Below are 20,739 nucleotides of genomic sequence, written 5' to 3' on the forward strand. Positions count from 1 at the left end.
TTCCACCATTTGGAACGAATTAGAAAATTTTCAAAATAAATAAAATCTATTTAAAATTCTGTTAAAATCTTTAAAATGCCTTCTATCGTTATATGGGAGGATATACGATATCGCGGACCTATATAGACAAATCTATGTCTGGGGGTAAAGTACTCACAAAGAACACCTTGTTGAAAAATGTGGCTAAAATCATCAATATACCGAATATCGGAGGGTATCGTTATATGGGGGCTGTACGATATCGTGGACCTATATAGATAATTCTCTTTCCATTGATAAAGTACTCATAAGGAAGTCCTTGTGTGGATTTGCAGACAATCCCATTGAAAAATGTGGCTAAAATCATGAAAATACCGAATATCAGGGGGTACTGTTATATGGGGGATATACGATATCGTGGACCTATATAGACAATTCTCTTTCAGGGGGTAAAGTATTCACAAGGAATCTCTTGTGTGGAATTTCAGACAATCCCATTGAAAAATGTGGCTAAAATCATCAAAATACCGAATATCGGGGGGTATCGTTATATGGGGGCAATACGAAACAGTGGACCAATATATCCTATCTTCGAACTTGATCTGCGTGCAGACAAAAAAAAAAGATCTGTGCAAAATTTTAGCTTTTTTTAGGGCTAAATCGTCTTAGAATTTTACGCTGATCAAGAATATATATACTTTGTTGTGTCTAAAATGATTATGAGTTACAAACGGAATGACGAACTTAATATACCCTTCATACTATGTATGGTGGAGGGTATAAAATTGAATTCTTCGGTCGGCTATGCATATTTAACATTTTCTAAAAATTAACACATATCTCATATAAAGTGAAGGAAGTGGCCAATAGAGTCCAAACCTAAAACGTCGCAATTGTCATATGATGTTCCGCCTTTTGTAATTGTGCCTTGGGATGAATTCTTTATTTGTATGAGAGAGGTGTAAAGGGGATGGACATGGAAAAACATTGCTTATACTGGCAATTCTTCGTTGGTTTTTTATTTTTATACAAAAATATGATTAAAAATGACAAAAAAGGCAATGATGAAAATAATTGTCTTGTATAAATGCAAGAGGCAAGTTGAAAAGAGAACGATAAAACTTGTCGCTAGTAAACTCGCCTAATATAAATAAGGACTTAAGTTTAAATAGTCCATGTCTAACAACTTCTCATGTTAAGAAGAAAAATAAAAAATCCAATAAAAAAAATTTGGAGATGCCGGGGATTGAACCCGGGGCCTCTCACATGCAAAGCGAGCGCTCTACCACTGAGCTACATCCCCTCATGTCGAAGCGTTGCCAAATACCAATATAAGTAAAGAGGCCCCGTTGAAAAGTCATACAATTAGTTTGTTGCTCATAAGTGAGTGGAACCCAGCAGACATGTTTTGTGAGTGCGCGAGTCTGTGTGGCACTGTGGCAAATCTATTTATGGAAGCAAACATTAGCAATGTTGTTTAATGATTATTTCTTTGTTTTAACTGAAAAATGTTAACAATGTTCTATTATAATGTATACGTTATTCATTGTCATATGGGAGAAATAATAAATATGTCAACTTACATATTTTTTGATATCTTCGAACTAAGTGGGTACAATGTTTTTTATTGGCAATCAGTGTGGGTACACCGTTAATAATCATATAAACGCGGCCAGGAACTAGAAAAATTGTTGTAATAGAGTATTTATTTTCGTTAAAAGACACCATTATGGCACCGCTCTGTAATTTAGCTTGTCAAATTTCACTGCATGGAAAACAGGTCCCATCTCTGATTTGTATATGCATACTGGATTTACAAGTATAAATTTTGACAATGATATGTTGTCAAATGAACCATTTTGAAAATATTGTGAAAAAATGATTGCATGACTTTACCTTCATCATTCTACGATGGCACCGCTTGGTATGATTATTTTGTTTCTTTTTAATGGCGTGTTTACACATAACAAATCCTACTTTTTGAGTTGCGTTTAGAATGCATTTAAGCAACAATTTTGACAGAATGTTGGGTTTTCCATCATATTAGATTGTCCGACTTTATTTTTACACGACCTGAGCCGCAACTAAACTCGCCTAGTTTAAATCGGGACAAAGAAAGAATGAAAGTAAAAAAATTGAAAAAATATATAATAAAAGTGTTTATTTTCATGATGTCTTCAAACTAATAGGATTAGTCGTATAACAAATACAGATGTAGATCATTTTTCTGAAAGAATGTCGCATCTCAAATAAATCAGTTACGAGAAAAACGCATTTTAAATTAAAGATTGATGTTGGACTTCCCGAAATAAGATATTTTGTACAAAATGTGATTTTATAACCCAAAAGTCCAGCTAATGAGAACGAGGAAAGAGAGTTTAATCTTGCTGGAAAAATTTACTCAGTAAAAATTGGGTATGTCTGGTAACTTTTCCTGCAGGAATTGTCCAGCAACTTCTTTCTGAGAGAGTGAGGCAGTTTTATTCTCTTTTATAAGAAAACTGTGAAAAGTAAACAGACGGAATCCCGACAAAAACTCTCAGGCAATCAGCTGATTTATCAAAACAAAGCAATTTGTCCGCAAATAAAAGAAATTAAGAACACACAGGAGAAGAAGAAGAGCTGCAAGTGATTGTAAGAGGAAATTTGTCCAGCAAAGATTTGCAAACTCCCAGTTAAAGAATTGTCAAAATGGTTCTCTCAAATAGACCTCTTTTGCAGATCTTTTGTGTTAACAGACGACTTCCAGTAACAATTTGCAACAATTGTTACAAATTTTAGGATAACCAAACACAACTATTATCTAGTAAAATCTGCTGATGGAAAAAGCTGTTTTATGACTGTACAAAAATATTTACAAATTTCAGGCAATAATTTATTTGTTTTCCAGATAATAAACATTCAACTTTGTGTTATATTATCATGGTAGAAGAATACAGGTAGATGCATTAACGCTTGGAAACATTGATATGTCAACAAATTTTAAATTTCTTTTCAAATATAAGTAATTGTTTATATGTTTTCTTATACGACGCCATTCGGAGGTTATTATAATACGCGTTTTTCAACAATTTCTACAAATTTAAATAATTTTTCAGTCAACATTTTCAATTCCAAAATTGGTTTGACAGTTCCTTGTCCCATATTCGTCTACCGTAAATATTAGGTGTGTCTGGTTACTTTTCCTACAGGAATTGTCCAGCAACATCTTTCTGAGAGAGTAAGGTAATTTTATTCTCTTTTGCAAGGAAAATGCGAAAAGTAAACAGGCGGCATTCCTGCAGAAGCTTGCAACTAATCAGCTGATTTGTCAAAACAAACCGATTTGTCCCCCATTAAAAGAATTAAAAGAAAGGGAGCACTACCAATTCTACAAGTTTTATAAATGGCGTTTGTCTAAAAACATTGGAAATAATTACATATTAATATTTGTGTTTTTCACATTTTGTAAAGTTGTTCTCCAAAAACAATTAGTCTTGCTAATTCCAAAACAATATTTTTAAATTAAAAGCACAAAAAAAAAATAAATAAACAAAAATAATAAACATCTGATTGAATGTCGATGAATGAGAAGAAGAAGAGTTGCAAAAGATTGCAAGAAAAAATTTGTCCAGCAAGAATTTGCAAACTCTAACTGAAAGAACTGTCAAAATTTCTCTCTCCAACCGCTCTCTTTTGCAGAACTTTCAGGTTAACAGACGACTACTAGTAACAATTTGTAACAATAACCAGGGTAACCAGACACACCTATTATTAAGCAGCTAGTTTTGCCCCAAAGCAATCAGCTTACTTGTGAAAACAAAACTAAAATATTAGTCTGATAAGTCATGTAAGACTTAATTATGGAATGATTGAATTTGGTTTCGCTTAGGACAAGTATGACGACAATATAATTTTCACCCCTCATTTTAAGTCGAATTGACATCAAATTTATTACAATAAATCGTCAGCGTGAGTTTTCGTTTTAGTACAGAATCCATATAGCAGGTATTGTGAAGATTTTGGCAACAATTTTCAGCTGGTAATTCTGTGGATTTGAACCTTAGAGGTGGACCCCAAAAAACTTTATTCGGGGACTACACAAGAACTAACATCACCGAAAATGTTTTCTCATGATGAAGGTTTTTTATGTGCCAAGAAACGCCGAAAATAAAGTATAGTTTATTATTTTTGTAAAAACTGCCACTTGTCATACGAAAATATTTTAGATATGACAAGGTCGAGTTCGTCAGAAAAGGGTTGCCATGATAAAAGAAAACAATTTGTATGCCCTTATTATATAATATTGCGCAGTATACAGTTCATACAAATTACAATTTCTATGCTATGATCTGTACCAGAACTGCAAGAATTTAAACGTTTTTACTACTATAGCCGATACGATTTTCCTTTTATGATATCGATAAGAATCACTAGGTTGCAGGTTGTGGAAAAGGGCAATACTAAATTAGTTAGTCAAAAATGTTTATAATTCGTTAATCGGGGTCCCATCAATAAGTGTAAGAAGGGTGGAAATAGCTACTCCAACTTATTCTCTGTTCCAGAACCTGCAAGAATCTAATGCTTTTGCAGTTTTTTTTTCGATATCATAAAGAAAAATCGTAGTACAAATGTATACATTTTTTGCAGTTCTACATTTTTAATATGGTAAAATGAAGATGGTAAAGTCATTTCAAATAAGCTTTCCCATCTTTTCATTTTCTGTAATTTACCTTGTCAAATGTCACTGTATTGAAAAGAGGTCCCCATCTCTCTGGTTTGTGTTTTTATTTCTTAAAAAAAAAACAGGGAAAAAGAAACAAACGAAATCCCTGCAAAAACTTGCAAGCAATCAGCTGTCTTGTCAAAACAGAGCATTTTGCATTTCATTGAAAATAAAAAAAGGAAATGAGCCAAAAGGACGAATCTCCAACAGCAAAAAATTAGAATTGCGATTTCTAAAAATAAATTCCCAGATACTCAGAAGGAAGCAGAGGGGTTGCAAATTATTGAAATATGAGACTTAGGGTGTAAGTACATAAGAAGCTTGAAGTCATGGCTAGGCATATTTTGTGACAATTCATAAAGGGATTACAGAGCCGCACTAAAATCCTGCAATGGTTTTCCGTTATAATTTGACATTATTATGCCTAGCCATGTTTTTTATGTACTTGCACCTTTATCCTGTAAGAATTTGCAAATTTTCTGTAAAGGAAATGTCAAAATTTCTCACTCAAATCGAGGTTTTTTGCAGAAGTTGTGGGTTAACAGATTTTTTCCAGTAAAAATTTACAATAATTGTTACAAAGTAGGCAGTCGTATATTCACAAAGTAAGTGTTTTAATAAGAATCTCGCAACAAAATGCCAGTAATGCTGGAACAAAAAAAAATATGAATTCAAAGGTAAAATTAACAAATTTTGCAAACTCCAATTTTTAGAAAAGAAAAATGAACAAAACTGTAGTGTGGCGACCGATTTCCATCGGGGGATGTAGCTCAGTGGTAGAGCGCTCGCTTTGCATGTGAGAGGCCCCGGGTTCAATCCCCGGCATCTCCAGAGTTTTTATTGCTCAGATCCATGAGAAACCTTTTTAAACAAATGAATTGCCTTTTGGATCGGCTGGAAAATTTGTACTGGAACATAAAGGGTGGGGGATGTAGCTCAGTGGTAGAGCGCTCGCTTTGCATGTGAGAGGCCCCGGGTTCAATCCCCGCATCTCCAGATTTTTTTGTTATTTTTTTTGTAATTTTTTGTAATTTTTTTTTTAAATAAATTTATGCAAAAAATGCCTAACTCTTCATAGGGGATGTAGCTCAGTGGTAGAGCGCTCGCTTTGCATGTGAGAGGCCCCGGGTTCAATCCCCGGCATCTCCAGTTAATTTTTAGTTTAGGGTACAACGGGTTAATCTTAGTCAATGGTCGATTGACTAATTGAAGCAAATGTAAAAAGGAGGCAATGACCAAGTTTTTAAACTCTAAGGATAACAGTTTAAAAATTCGGGTTAAGTCAAAAGAAAAAAGTTAGGAAGCGCTAAATACAATTTGTAATTGTTGGACAGGAATGCTGTTCATTTTTTGGAATACCAATAACTCAAGACAGGTCTAATCCCTGTTTCGTTAAAAAAAAACTGTTTTTTTCACGTTACCTAAGAGAAATATATGGAAAAGTTTCGTCTTATATTAGGTCTGTACGAGCGATAATTCAGTATTTTGTACAAAATATTGCAAATGTTGTTAGATATCCCAAATTCCAGTTAATGGGAGCGAACTTAGAGAACAATTGTGAGAGTTGAATTGCTGAGAGTTTGCAAAATTTTACTAGAAAAAGTTTACTTAGTAAACAAGTAAAAACATTAAGTTCGGCCGGGCCGTACTTTTAATACCCTCCACCTTAGGGTAAAGGAATCATTTTTATATAATATTTAATATATTTAAGTATCTGAACTAAAGCGTGCTCTACTTTAAACTACAAATACCAGTAAGACCTTTTGCATAATGCTGTTAAACTTATCAAAAAACCATTAAGTGGGTGAGGCCGTTATATGGGGCCATACCAAAACGGGAACCTCTACAGACAATTTTATACTTTGAGATTTGTCATCTATCAAATCTTCTAAAATACCAAAATTGAAATAATTTCATGGGTAAAGTTAACTAGGATTATCAAAATACCGAATATCGGTGGGTATCGAATATGTATAGGAAAACATGGACCTAAATATTCAATGTTTCGCCACCAGAACGGGAAGCCATTATGACTCACAAATACCGATTTTGAGACAAATCCGCGAAAAAAATGTGGCAAAACCCAACAAAAAACCGGATATTGTTTTGCCACCGGAGCTACAAATTCAAATTTTTAGACAAATTCGTGACAAATGTTGAAAAATCATCAAAATACCGAATATCGGGAGGTACCATTATATAGGGCCTATACCAAAACGTGGACCTATACATATAATGTTTCGTCACATGAACAAGAACCCATTATGACCTACAAATACCACTTTTTATACAAATGCGTGAAAAAATTTGGAAAAAATCTACAAAATACTGAATATCGGGAGGTACCTTTACATGAGGACTATAACAAAACGTGGACCGATATGTCTCATTTTCAATACCAACTATCCTAGGCACAATACAAATTGATCCGCTAAATTTACGCTCTACGTAAAATAATGTGGGCTGTATCGTGATTTCAACAAACGGACATCGATAAATCGACTTAGAATTTTATGCTGATTATGAATATATATACTTTATGGGGTTTGCGATGAATATTTATGGATGTTACAAACGGAATGACAAAGTTAATATACCCTCCTTTCCAAGGTGGAGGCTATAAAAAGTAAAAATCAGTAGATTGAAAAACAGACAATAATTTACTTATTTTTTATCATTTTTATGTTTTCTTATACGACGCCAATCAGAGGTTATTATGATGTGCCTTTTTGAAGAATTTTTACAAATTTCAATAATTTTTCATTCAAAAATTTCAATTTCAAAATTAGTTTGACAGTCCATTGTCCCAGCAGCTGTGTCGATGCGACTACCTGTATTATTCTACCATGATTGATACATAATTATTATTAATGATAGGTTCATACAGGCTAAGTGATCAATGGCGTTGCCAACTATCAAGTTTTTATAGACAATTGTACGGCGTAATCGTAGTTACTGGTTCAAAAATCATTTGTTACTTCTTTTGTTTACTTCTTCTGGTTACTTTTCCTGCAGGAATTGTCCAGCAACTTCTTTCTGAATGAGTATGGTAGTTTTATTCTCTTTTGCAAGAAAACTCCGAAAAGTAAACATTGACGGAAACCCTGCAAAATCTTGCAAGCAATCAGCTGATTTGTCAAAACAAAACAATTTGTCCGCAATAACGAATTTTGAAGGATTCATAAACTTTAATCTAAAACGAAAATTTTGTAAACTTTCGATTTTAATATAAAATTAATGTCCTTTAATATAAAATTAATATTAAGATTCAACTACACGAATTGGCTTTTAACTTCATATAATTGTAGGGGATGTAGCTCAGTGGTAGAGCGCTCGCTTTGCATGTGAGAGGCCCCGGGTTCAATCCCCGGCATCTCCAGATAATTTTTAAATTAGTTTCGAAAATTTAGTTATAGATTACATGACAGATGACAGAGAGTTTTTCGCTAACGTTTACAATAGGCTTGTTTTAAAAAGCCGGTAGACATTTAGATAATAAATTGATTATAATATTCCCTTATAAAAGGTGTTTTTGTGCCAGACTTTGAACGACAAAATTATCCTAGGAAATATGCATGAAATACTTTCTTCGTTAGGAGTGTCTGGTTCCATAAGTTTTTTGTAACAATTGTTGCACATTGTTATTGGAATTCTCTGTTAATACAAGTTCTGCAATGTAGAACAATTCGATTTTTCTCATTTTTAGTGTCTGCGTCCTTCATTTCTTTTAATGGCAGTAAAATAGTTTTGTTTTGAAAAATCAGCTGACTGATTGCATGTTTTTGGAGGGATTTCGTCTGTTTACTTGTCACTATTTTGTTGCAAAAGAGAATAAAATATCTTTAAGGTGAGAATACATAAAATGTTTTTTTGACTGCCTTAAGTCATCGACTGGCTTCTTCGGAAATGAACAGAGCATAGCCTAGGGCCAAAATCGAACTAAGTCAACCTAAAACTCCTTTGATTCTCTACGAAAAAGCTATTTGATGATTTAAGCCAGTAAAAAAAGTTTTATGTATTCTCACTTTTACTTTCTCCAAAAGAATCTGCAGTCACTAATTAATGTTTAATTAATTTTAATGTTTAACGGATTACTAATAACATGTTAATATAGGGTAATACCTTCATATGGCGTTCCCATTTGTTAAAAAGGGAGTGTGATAGATAGTGTCTTTCGGGTTTTGCGCTGTCCTTATATTAGGTCTGCCTAGTTACCCGTCTGTGCTATGAAAGAGATCGATTCGATTTTGCAGTTCTTTTAAGAGAGTTTGCAAATTCTTGCCGAACAAAATTTTTCTTGCAATCTCTTGCATCTTTTCCATTTGTGGTTTGCATGGTAGAAGAATACAGGTAGATGCATAAACGCTTGGAAACATTATGGATATTATGGATATGTCAAAAAATTTTAAATGTCTTTTCAAATATAAGTAGATTTATATTTGGTTTCTTATACGACGTCATTCGGAGGGTATTATAATACGCGTTTTCAACAATTTTTACAAATTTAAATAATTTTTCATTCCACATTTTCAATTCCAAAATTGGTTTGACAGTTCATTTTCCCAGCGGCTGTGTCGATGCGTCTACCTATATTTTTCTACCATGTTTTTTTGCGATTGTTTTTTTTTTTTTTTGGTTGCGTAAAATTTATTTTGTTGTGACAAAACAGCTGATTGTACACTTTTTCAGGGTTGCGATTGTTTATTGCAGAAAACTATAGTTGTGTTCCAGAACCTACAAATTAGTACTAATTAGTACTAATTCTGCTGCAACGCGTTCCCGTACTGCAAAAACTAGCAAAACTTGCAGCTCTCTCGAGAAAAAAATGGCGCTGAGTGGTGCACATTTCTGCTTGTTTTAGCTACATGAATTTGGCCGAGCAGAAATGTGCAAATTGTGAATTTGACATTTAATTGGCAGGGCTAACAAGGTTGAAAAATGTATTGATACATTTCAATGTTCCCGCGTCATAACAAAAATAAAGAAATGATCAACTTAAAAACTAAAGGAAAAGCTAATATTTGTAGTGCAAAAAAACAAAAAGAGAAAATATGGAGCACTTTTGGATGATTCCAGTAGTGAGGAGGACTGGCTGAATGATGAATCAGACTATTAATTATTATTATAGATTATTAATTTTAACGTATCGTCTTCAATACTAATTTTTTAAATTTTGGCGTCCGTTACAGTAAGGTTTCACCAGTCCGATTTGGACTGTTTACTCTTGGAATTTTGACATTTTATCGCATTTCTGCTAATTTTCCGTTCCCTTATTTTTTGAGCACACCTAATTGAGAATGACATTTCGAACTGTTCTCTCTTCTGCAAGTTTTACTACTAAAAAAGTACTGGAACACAACTTATGTTTCTGTTTCTTTCATGCTATAAGAATACAGGAAGTCGCATCGACATAGCTACGGGAACAAAGAAATTGAAAACTTTTTTTTTTTAAATTGAAAACTTTAAAATGAAAAATTATTTAAATTTGTGAAAATTGTTAAAAAATATATATATCATAACAACCTCCGATTGGTGTTGTATAAGAAAACTTATAAAAAACTACTTAGTTTTGAAAAAACATAAATAATTTTGACTTATTAATGTTCCCAATCGTTGATACATCTACCTGTATTCTTCTACCATGCCCAATGGTTGTTGCAACATGTACCTTTTAAGCAGAGTAAAAATGAACTATTAAAAAAATGGGACGGAAAATGAATGCTTTGAAGAGTTAGAAAAGTTCTGATATCCTTAATATGCAAACAATTTTCATTTATCAATTTGGTTTTTTGTCTTTTTAACATTTTGTGAGAAATAATTTTATTAAATTTCTATCTGTATAATTAATGGATCATTTTGAGTCCTGTTCCACATTTACACGGTTGTATTCATTAAACCGCAGGTTGGTTTTAAATGTCTGTCTCTTAAATTTTAATCGTCCATTTTTTGATATGAATAAATCCGTAGTTATAGGGGATGTAGCTCAGTGGTAGAGCGCTCGCTTTGCATGTGAGAGGCCCCGGGTTCAATCCCCGGCATCTCCAAGTATAATTTTGTCCCAGAGACATTTCTTGACAAAATACAACTGAGGACTTTTATACTTCAATTTGTGTTCAGAAATTATAATTCAAATATACAGGGTGAGATATTTTTTTTTTAAATTTTATTGAATGAAAGCAAACAATGTCGGAAATAACATCAAATTGTAGAATAAGTTTAGATTTTTTCGAATTGGTCACCTTTCGCACGAATTATGGCCTTCAAAACGACATGAATCCATCACACGCTGCCCGAATGTTGCTCTGCGTCATGTTGGTCCATTCCCGGCGAAGCGCTTGAGTGAGATGTATTTTAGTGCCAACCTTGCTTTCTGAAATACTCCAGACACAATAGTCCAAGGGATTGGTAACCGGAGATGCCACCATAATACACCCTCCAGAATATTTTCGCGATAATATTCGGCATTTATTCTGATACCACGGTCGATTAATATGAGCGAACAGCGACGATCGGCTGTTATGGCGGTCCACACCATCACCATGGCCGGCGCTTGAGTTCTGGTGGCCAACCAAAGGTGCACATTTTTAGCTGACCTCTTTGGCAAGTAAACACGATAATTTTGTTTGTTTACAAACTGCTGGACCACGAATTTTTTCTCATCGGAGAAAACCAAATTCGGCAGTTCACCACTTTCGGCCAAGCGAAGCAACCCTTTAGCTCTTTTGAGTCTATTATCCTTCTGTTGCCATTTTTCGGCCACTGCGACGCGGTTTTCGATCTAGTTGCTTCTTCACTTCTTGAACCATTTCTGCTGATGTTGCTGTTTTCTTCCGTCAACTTCCTTAACGTCGGGCTACGCTACCAGTATCACGGTAACGAGCGATGGTACGAGACACAAAAGATTTATTCACTTTTAAATGCTAAAGTGCTCTAACGATAGCCACTTGTGGTTTTCCGTCCAAATATAAAGGAATCACGCTTGAATTCCATCACAAATAACTTTTTTGTGTGTGGAAAATTCTCACCAAAATGCTTTTGAACGCTTTCACTGGAATAATTTTAACAGCTGTCGGATGAGTGGCTTAGAAATGACAGCAGTCTGAAGTTTGTTGGAGTTTTTTCACCTCACCCTGTATAGCTCTTCATTAATGACATGGTAGATATGATGAACAGATTATGTTATTGCCTTTGACTTCACTTTGTGAAATATTTGAAACTTCGGAGAGTTCCTTTGGGCATAAATATTTAGGGGAAATATTCTTTGCAATTTTTAATACTATTACAAATCACATGCGCTGTAACCAAAAATCTTTCGTCGACTATATAAAAATATTTATATATTTGCTTTTGTATCTTCTCTTTAGGATACCTTACAAGGTAATATTGTTTCTTATTTATTCTATCCCTACCATTATTGTTTTCCTCATCCACAATCTTCGGATGTGTTATCTAAATATTGAAGTAATAATTCAGGATAAATTTAAGGATATTTTTTTACTTTACATTGAAAAATGTGATTATTTATGGGGGATGTAGCTCAGTGGTAGAGCGCTCGCTTTGCATGTGAGAGGCCCCGGGTTCAATCCCCGGCATCTCCAGTATTTTAAACTAGATAGGATACTCTACAATCAATTTGAGTAAAAACGTAATTTCAAACTGCTATTAGGAAAATTAAAATTACATCAAAATAAATTAGAAAATTTAGTTAAAACCTTTAACAAAATTTAACGTCTAATGTTATAGGGGATATTCTGTAGATTATCTTCAATGACTCTATCGGGGGTACTGCTAAATAGCACTACAAAATGGACTCTACTGTATTTTGCGAGGAATAAAGTTAAATGCCACATTAAAAACATTTCGATTAGAATATTCATGTAAATACCACCTTCAAAATGCCTGAAATCGTTTGCTACCGTTATGTAAGAACCACCGACGTACGAATCAAACCAACCCCAAAATGATACATTTATGGCACATTTTCTATTGAAAAATCAATATTTTGTCGAGAACCAATAATGAATAAGGATTTTTAAGGATTGGAACTTAGTTCCGCTGTAATAACAATGCACCGAATAATCAGAGCACATAAACAAAATTATATTACAGACTTATGTAACAATCCATGGTCGAGGATTCGGCTTTTGAGAACGCACAATTTTTTTGGGTTGTTTTGTATAGCATTCATAGTCTTACAGAAATGGGTAGAGGACACCGCAATTGCATAAGATGAAGTAGAAGTTGTTTCCTTGTATCCATAAAAAAATCAATTATATTACTCGGTGTAAAAAGGTTCAAGTGTTATCAATACCTTAAATCGACAGGTACCTTTAAATTAAGTTTAAATCAAACTGTGACTTGGAACAGAAAATACCCAATTCAATTAATATCTACAAAAAAAACATAAAATCAATATATCTGAATTGAAAACAGGACTGATTCGCGCAAGATTTCAGACATCGAACGTAATTTCTCAGGAGTACTTTAATAAATTTAATCACATTGTTCGTATCCATGACTTGTTAATGATAGGTATTAATAGATAATTACCCATGATTAAAAGAAATAAAATCCAATAAATTGAATCTATACTTTAAAACATTTTTTACGCTCTCATTTTTTGTATTGACAAATAACTAAGATTTATTAAAAATTCTTTAAATTGATATAACATTTTGTTATTTAATTTTTCTTCAGAAGATTATTTTGTTGTTGAAGCAGCAGATAAGCAGTAACTTGTGGTTTTAAAAACATGACACATGTCCCCTAATCTCTATCTTCTTCTTCATCTTAGTCATCTTCATCCTCGTCTTCATCTTCCAAATCTAAATCATCCAATTCATCGGCTAATCCCATAAACAGATCCTTATTGATGGGAGCAGCATCAGTGGCAGGTGTGTTAGATGTTGCACTCTCTTCGTCAGCAGCTGCAGCGGCTGCCGCTTCGGCTTCTTGTTTCTCCAATGCATCGGCCTGTTCCTGTAGACGTGTTGCTGAAGCCTGTGTACCCGTTCCATCAACCTCCTGGGCTGACAGAGAAAGTGACGCCAAATCCAATTCTTTGTATTCGACTTCTTCTTCGTTCTCTTCACGTTTATAGGTGTCAAAGGCAGCATCGCCATCTTCCATCGGACCATCATCCACCAAATCTGGATTGAAGCTAAACATTTCTCTACCAGAGATACCGAATTGTTTGCCTTTGCTAAAGTCATTCTTTTTGCGTTCCTCATCAGCGGCCATTTTATCTTTCTTTTCTTGGATCTTTCGTTTCTTCCAGGCCAAAAATGTTTCCAGCGTTACTTTAGTGGTATTGGGACCCAAAGCTGCGCGTTCCTTTTCGATTAGATCTACCAATGAAATTTCCGTTGGTTTGTCTTCCTTCTTCTTGTCCTTCTTCAGCACATAGCCCTGTGGCAGAGCATGTCGATAAATGCACTTCTCGCCGTTGGGACATTCCCAGAACCAGCCGTATTTCGATTTTTCCACCGCCTCAATGAAATACTTGCAAATAATATCAGTCGTGGGCCTTTTCTTTTCACTGGAATGTTTCTGATTAACCACCTCCTTGAGTTTGGCATCATCCCAGTTCTTCATGTCATCCTCTTCGGCATCACGCATATCCACATAGATGGAACGCTTCTCGACCTTATTTTCCACAGCCAAGTCATGGGAGAATTTACATTTGTCACCTTTGGTACATGTTCCCTGTTTGAAGAAAGCACACACAACCGACTTGGGGTCTGTACCCTTTTCGACCTTCTGCACCGGCTTGAAAATCAATGCCAATTCCTTTTGTTCCTGCAATTTCTTCTCCTTTTCATCCTTCTTTTTGTTGTCGGTGCGCGGATGTTGACCACCGCTGTTAACCTGCTTCTGAACTTGTTGGATGAATTTTTGCTGTTTGGAACCCTTCTTGTTCTTTAAACCGAAAGTCTTGTCCTCAATGACCTTTTCCTTCTTTTTCTGCTCGGTTTTTTTGCTTGGCGCAGGAGCTTTTTTTGGAGGCATATTTCAGTCCAATTTTCTTTTAAAAAAATCTCGTAGTCTCTTAATAAAAAGTCTGAGAAGTTTCTATAGCTGGCTGCGTGGTTGGTAATTTTGACATTTGGCCGTCAATGTGTGTGAATACCTCCATCACATTGTTGCTGATTTCGATAACAGCGTATCTAGTGACATTGCAGGGTAACACGTTTTACTAATCGAAATTGATTTTCTCACATGGAATAGGCAAATGCAGAATTTTTATCGGTATTATTGAGAAATTCGCATATTTTTTATACGGTCAACTGTATTTTTGTATCAAGTTATATTTTCCTATTAGGAAGTGAACTGCGACTATGCAACGTGCAAAAAGTAGTTCTGGGTTTTAAGATTTTTTTTTTTGTAATTAAAAATCAGGAACAATGTGAAAAATTCTCTCGTTCAATATCGAAAAACTTTTTGGGCGAAATGGATTAGCTTGAATAAACTGAAAATTTCGGTAGAGACGGCTAGACTTGATAGATTTAATTTTAATTGTTTTAAAATGAGAGTAAATAAATTTATTTTATTCGAAATTGTTCGATTATGGCTTCAGAAATCAAATGAATTTCAACAATTTACATTTTTACTTAATTGTGTTAAAACAAAAGTATGGCCCATATTTGAAAACTTCCTTTTTCCACTACGAATCATGACTACCCATTGCAAAATAAGAAAAGTAGTGTAAAGCTCATGGTAGAAAAATACAGGTAGTCGCATCGACACAGCTGCTGGGACAATGAACTGTCAAACTGATTTTAGAATTTAAAATGTTGAAGGAATGTTCCTTGTCCGAAGAATTCAGCCTATTACTTGAGCCACTCAAAAAAGCCTTTTATGTTATCCTACCTTTAGGCTTATCATTATCAAAATATATGTTTTATATGTGTTTTCCCAAATACAAATCGCGGAAAGAAGAAACATAGCAAATGATTGCAACAAGAAATTAGTTCAGAAAAAATTTCCAAACACTCGGTGAAAGTATGTCAAAACTCCTCTCATCTCTCTCTCTTTTGCAGAATTTTTGTGCTAAAAGAAATAGTTACAAATTTTAGGTTATACATACACACCTAATTTTCTTCTAGCTGGTTGACTGCTTGAATATTTTCATTGAAACGTTTAATTTTTATAAATTTATTTAATTTTATTACTATGCTCGTGTGCTTTGTTTCTTATGCATTTCTTTGTTTTTCCCTTAGATGTTTGTAAATTCGCCACAAAAAAGATAAACCGAGGCGAATTATTATTCGCTTCAGACGAAATTTTGACAGTTAGCGCAACCTTGAAGACAAGGTAGGCCAACTTTGAAAAAATTGCAAGTATAGAGGTCTACCTGTTTGGCTTGTAATGTCAGAATTAGTATCAAAACAATACAAAATCAAACAACTTGTTGCATTTGATTTGAATAAATAATTGAAAAACGCGATAACTGAATGAAAGGTCAACACTTATTTTCAAAATCATGTATTATATATCTCTAAAGAATTATTTCGCTACAAAAACTCTAGATTTTGTCGATGCATACGATGAAATAAACATTTTGAAAACATCCGAAGTTGAATGTTTTCTGAACAATTTTTTGTTATTGAAAAGAAAACACATACATAAACAAATAAAGATGACATATTAAGCCAAGAAAATAAAAAAATTGAAATCATATGGTATCATAGCCCTACCTTGATATCATTGTACCATGAGGTAGGCTAACTTTGAAAAAATTGCAAGTATAGAGGTGTACCTGTTTGGCTTGTAATGTCACGAAAACAATAAAAAAACAAACAACTTGTTCCATTGATATTGAATAAATTTCTGAAAACAAAATGAAAGGTCAAAATTATTTTTCAAAATCATGTAGATATTGTCGATGCATACTTTGCAATAAGCATTTTCAAAAAAAACTGAATTTAAATATTTTTCTGAACAATTTTTTATTATAAAAAAAGAAAACACACACATAAACACATAATGTTGACATATTGATTTTTTTTTTCAAAACTATGTAGATTTTTATATGTTTTCTTATATCACACCAATCGGAGTTCCTCATGATATGATTTTTCAACACTAACAAGTTTGAATAATTTTCATCAGAATATTCAGCAGCTGTGTCGATGCGACTGCCTGTATTCTACCATGATCATTCCTCCAAAGTCAACATTTTCGCTACGGCACTTTAAAATCTATCTTCAAACAATGTCATCGATCCTACCAGTTATCGATTTATCGTTTATGCTGTTGCAAAAAAAATTGGCGGCAGCAGCGCATTTGTTCAGTCGAAGTCGTCGGTAAACAAACAAACGGGATCGTTGTAAATAAATCAATTGATAACCCAATAAAGTATTGAATAAAAATGCCCGATGATAGTGAAGAAATATTAAAAACAAGAAAATTCCTTAAGGAAAGATTACAAACGGACTACAGTACTTTTCGTGGTCATGAAAATGAACGTGATAATATCCGGCAATTGTTGCAAAGGACAGCAGAAATGGGTGAATCGAATTCTATGCTGTTGATTGGACCGCGAGGATCGGGGAAGACAACAGTAAGTAAATTATATTTACACATTTACCAAAGTAGTGAAATTATCCTAACATTATTTATTTCAGCTCGTTAATGCTGTACTGACGGACCTAATGAAAAACAAGGATTTTATACAAAACACCTTAATTGTCCATCTCAATGGTAATCTACATACAGATGATCGCCTGGCACTCAAGTCGGTTACCGTACAAATGCAGTTGGAAAATGCCACTGATGGCAAAGTATTCGGTTCGTTTTCCGAAAATTTGGCATTTTTACTTGCCTGCTTGAAGGCGGGCAATAAACGTTCTAAAAGTGTGGTATTCATATTGGACGAATTCGACTTATTCTGTGCACATCACAATCAAACTCTGCTATATAATCTCTTTGACGTATCACAAAGTGCCCAGGCACCGATTTGTGTCTTGGGTGTTACCTGTCGTTTAGATGTTATTGAGCTATTGGAGAAGCGTGTAAAATCACGATTTTCACATCGTCAGGTATTTATATTTCCAAATGCAGAAGACTTTGATGAATATGTTAAGCTGTTTGCTGAACTTTTAACCATACCCAGTGAAAAACAATTAAAAGAACTAGCCGACAGAGTTGGCACACTCAAACATTTACAGTCCAGTGAATTGACATTTCATCGCAGCCATTTTCAGCCGTCCAAATATAAGTTTAGCAAGAAATATATGGAAGCATGGAATAAACATATTGCAGAGTTAATTAAAACACCCTCAGTTGTTAAGTCTCTACAGGCTCTATTTGATTTTGATGTTAGTCAAGCTTTCCTTAAGATTTTTATTTTTCGATTGGTTTGCCAAATGCAAACCTCTCTTTCGATTGCGGAACAAATTACCGCCGAACAAATAACCCAGTTAACTGCCATCTATGAAATGGATGAAAAAGTTGAGCTCTTGTGCGGTCTATCCGTATTGGAATTGTGTCTAATCATTGCCATTAAACATCATTCGGAAATTTATGATCGTGATCCATTCAATTTTGAAATTATATTTTCACGATTTCATAAGTTTGCCAAAGTTTCATCGACAATGCAGGGCATTGAAAGGCCCGTGGCTTTGAAAGCTTTCGAACACTTGCGAAATATGGAAATTATATTGCCTCTAACAGCGACAACATGTAAAGTGCAAAAGGAATTTGAAATGCATAAAATGGTTCTAACATATGGTCAAATTAATCAGGCCGTACAACGATATCAAGCCCTGCCCACAGAAGTACAACAATGGTCACAAAGTTCTTTAATTTAAGGCACCGTTTATAATTTCTTATATCATTAAATGTCTAAGTTATTTATTTTTGAGAAAAGAAAACGAAAGAAAATAAAATTTGATTACAAAAAAAAAAAAAATAAATAAAAATATGATATGATTTTTTTATCTCGCTATAATTACGGATTGTTTGCAAAACTATCCGATTTATAACAAAGAACTTATATGATTTTTAAAGGATTGATCTGTTCCAGAACCTGCAAGAATGTAAAAATATTACTATGTTAACCGATTTTCTTGTATGATTCTTGTAGATTCTTGTTAATAATTTCAACTCGCATTTAGAAACATTAAGACTTTCTTCTAGGAATCAATCTGTATTGTTAAGGATTATTAAAACCAAGCCATATTTACATAAGGTATATAAATATAGACAACTTTTGCAGGGATTAATTTGATTTTTTAAGCAATATCAGAACCAAGGCGCATGTACATAAGATATGCATGAATTGCAACAGTAAACAATTTTACAAAAACAATATTTGCTTTATAGAAAACAAATTTCTGTGTACAAGAACCTGCTAGAATCTAGTACATTCTATTTGTCATTATACCCTACAACACTATTTTAAATCCTGGCGAAATCATAAAGCCATGACAAGGTTACTTCTGATCTTTACATTGATGTTAACATCTAACAAATCGGATATATAGTAAAATATGTACGATATATATGTATATCAAAGAGGATATTTTTAAAAGATCTCTTATATGTCGAGAACGGCTGCACTGATTTCGACAGTTCTCATTAATTCAGAATGGCCTCTTGGCAGAAAAGAAAAAACGTCTAAAAAATCGCATAAAAATATCTCTCTAAAGCTGAAAATATTGATTTTGTAACATTTTCTCATATTTTTTCAATTTTGTCAAATTTTTAGCATATTTTCATTTTGAATTAAACATTTGGTAATATTTCTACAGCTAACAAAACTAAGTAGTTAGGATATCAGGATATCATATACAGATCGCATTTATGGCCCGATCCTTACGAAATTTTGCTTGGGGATAAGATGAGGGTCAGAATAGAAACCTACTCTTTTTGGAGATGATCGCCATATATTTAGGGGTTGAAATGGACCAAAAAACTGCAAAATTGGAAGAATATAGCCAAATGGCTGTATCTCATATAGATGCGTTTCAGTCAAAAACCAATAATAAATGTTAATCTTTTGCCACTTCTGAGAGATTATAGGTCTTTGGGAAATATTGGTTCCAGATCTAGGAAGACCATTTACGTGCAACATCTACCAATATATTGGAAAGAGCAAATTAGTTTAAGTTGCTATTATTCGAAAATTAGAGAACGAAACCTGATGGTTTTCTTTTATTATTTGTCACAATATATTGTGGAATTCTTTCGAGTATCTAGCCTATATAATCTGTATCGTTTATTATAGTGTTTTAGGGTATTCAACGGTCGGCCCCGCTCGACTGTAGCCTTTGCTTACTTGTTTTTTGTTTTTTTTTTTTTTGATATTATATGATCGTTGTGAACAGTTTTTCATTCATGCAGTTGTGGAACAGACCAATTGTCAATGGAATAAATTTAGTTACAGGGCCTTAAAAAATGTTTCCAAGTAGATACAGAGTTCAAAAATGTACACGAATAGCAAACTACAGGGTGAGATAAAAAAAACTGCAACAAAGTAAAACGCCATACTTTTTACATTTTTTTTTTAAATTTTATTGAATGAAAGCAAAAATTGTCGGAAGTAGCATCAAATTTCAGAATAAGTTTAGATTTGTTCGAATTGGTCACCTTTGGCACGAATTATGGCTTTCAAACGGCCAATGAAACCGTCACACGCTGCCCGAACGTTGCTCTGCGATATGTTGGCCCATTCCCGGCGAAGCGTTTGCTTGAGGTGATCGACACTTTGGTATTTTTGGTGACAACCTTGCTTTCCAAAATACTCCAGACACAATAGTCCAACTCATTTTGTAACCATTCTTGGGTGGCGCGTGCTGAATGCGATGGTGCTGAATCCTGTTGGAATGTCAAAGGTCTGGGCCAAAATGTTTGTGTGCCCAAGGCTTTAATACACCTCTCTGACCTCTTTGGCAAGTAAACACGATCAATTTGTTTGTTTGTAAAGAGCTGGACAACGAATGTTTTCTCATCGGAGAAAACCAAATTCGGCAGTTCAACCCTTTCGGTTAAGCGAAAGAACTCTTTAGCTCTTGAGTCTATTTTCTTTCCGTTGCGGTGTAAGTTCTTGCACT

General features: G+C 34.0%; 2 protein-coding genes and 7 non-coding genes across 9 annotated transcripts; 7 read left to right on the forward strand and 2 right to left on the reverse strand.

The window, feature by feature from the left end:
* Positions 1-1,210: 1,210 nt before the first annotated feature.
* TRNAA-UGC (transfer RNA alanine (anticodon UGC)) lies at positions 1,211-1,282 on the reverse strand. Its single transcript has one exon. It is a non-coding gene; the product is annotated as a tRNA-Ala (tRNA).
* A 4,161-nt stretch (positions 1,283-5,443) lies between these two features.
* TRNAA-UGC (transfer RNA alanine (anticodon UGC)) lies at positions 5,444-5,515 on the forward strand. The gene has a single exon. It is a non-coding gene; the product is annotated as a tRNA-Ala (tRNA).
* A 94-nt stretch (positions 5,516-5,609) lies between these two features.
* On the forward strand, positions 5,610-5,680 carry TRNAA-UGC (transfer RNA alanine (anticodon UGC)). Its single transcript has one exon. It is a non-coding gene; the product is annotated as a tRNA-Ala (tRNA).
* Positions 5,681-5,761: 81 nt separating this feature from the next.
* TRNAA-UGC (transfer RNA alanine (anticodon UGC)) lies at positions 5,762-5,833 on the forward strand. The gene has a single exon. It is a non-coding gene; the product is annotated as a tRNA-Ala (tRNA).
* A 2,158-nt stretch (positions 5,834-7,991) lies between these two features.
* On the forward strand, positions 7,992-8,063 carry TRNAA-UGC (transfer RNA alanine (anticodon UGC)). Its single transcript has one exon. It is a non-coding gene; the product is annotated as a tRNA-Ala (tRNA).
* Positions 8,064-10,656: 2,593 nt separating this feature from the next.
* Positions 10,657-10,728, forward strand: TRNAA-UGC (transfer RNA alanine (anticodon UGC)). The gene has a single exon. It is a non-coding gene; the product is annotated as a tRNA-Ala (tRNA).
* Positions 10,729-12,210: 1,482 nt separating this feature from the next.
* Positions 12,211-12,282, forward strand: TRNAA-UGC (transfer RNA alanine (anticodon UGC)). The gene has a single exon. It is a non-coding gene; the product is annotated as a tRNA-Ala (tRNA).
* Positions 12,283-13,295: 1,013 nt separating this feature from the next.
* On the reverse strand, positions 13,296-14,854 carry LOC101896809 (zinc finger CCCH domain-containing protein 15 homolog). Its single transcript, XM_005179254.4, has one exon. The coding sequence runs from the start codon at positions 14,690-14,692 to the stop codon at positions 13,475-13,477; it is 1,218 nt and encodes a 405-aa protein (XP_005179311.1). The 5' UTR covers positions 14,693-14,854; the 3' UTR covers positions 13,296-13,474.
* Positions 14,855-16,800: 1,946 nt separating this feature from the next.
* LOC131803437 (origin recognition complex subunit 4-like) lies at positions 16,801-18,600 on the forward strand. Its single transcript, XM_059124745.1, has 2 exons — positions 16,801-17,246; positions 17,311-18,600. Exons 1-2 carry the CDS (start codon positions 17,055-17,057, stop codon positions 18,493-18,495), a joined length of 1,377 nt encoding a protein of 458 aa, XP_058980728.1. The 5' UTR covers positions 16,801-17,054; the 3' UTR covers positions 18,496-18,600.
* The last annotated feature ends 2,139 nt before the right edge of the window (positions 18,601-20,739 follow it).

Source organism: Musca domestica, unplaced genomic scaffold (genome assembly GCF_030504385.1).
Source record: "Musca domestica strain aabys unplaced genomic scaffold, Musca_domestica.polishedcontigs.V.1.1 10, whole genome shotgun sequence".
NCBI lineage: Eukaryota > Metazoa > Arthropoda > Insecta > Diptera > Muscidae > Musca > Musca domestica.

What these genes read in the sequence shown, in the direction of transcription:
- LOC101896809 (XM_005179254.4), bottom strand. Translation starts at nt 14,692, where the DNA reads ATGCCTCCAAAAAAAGCTCCTGCGCCAAGCAAAAAAACCGAGCAGAAA.
- LOC131803437 (XM_059124745.1), top strand. Translation starts at nt 17,055, where the DNA reads ATGCCCGATGATAGTGAAGAAATATTAAAAACAAGAAAATTCCTTAAG. An exon ending in GAGGATCGGGGAAGACAACA is followed by an intron (nt 17,247 to 17,310) that starts GTAAGTAAATTA and finishes TATTTATTTCAG; the next exon opens with CTCGTTAATGCTGTACTGAC.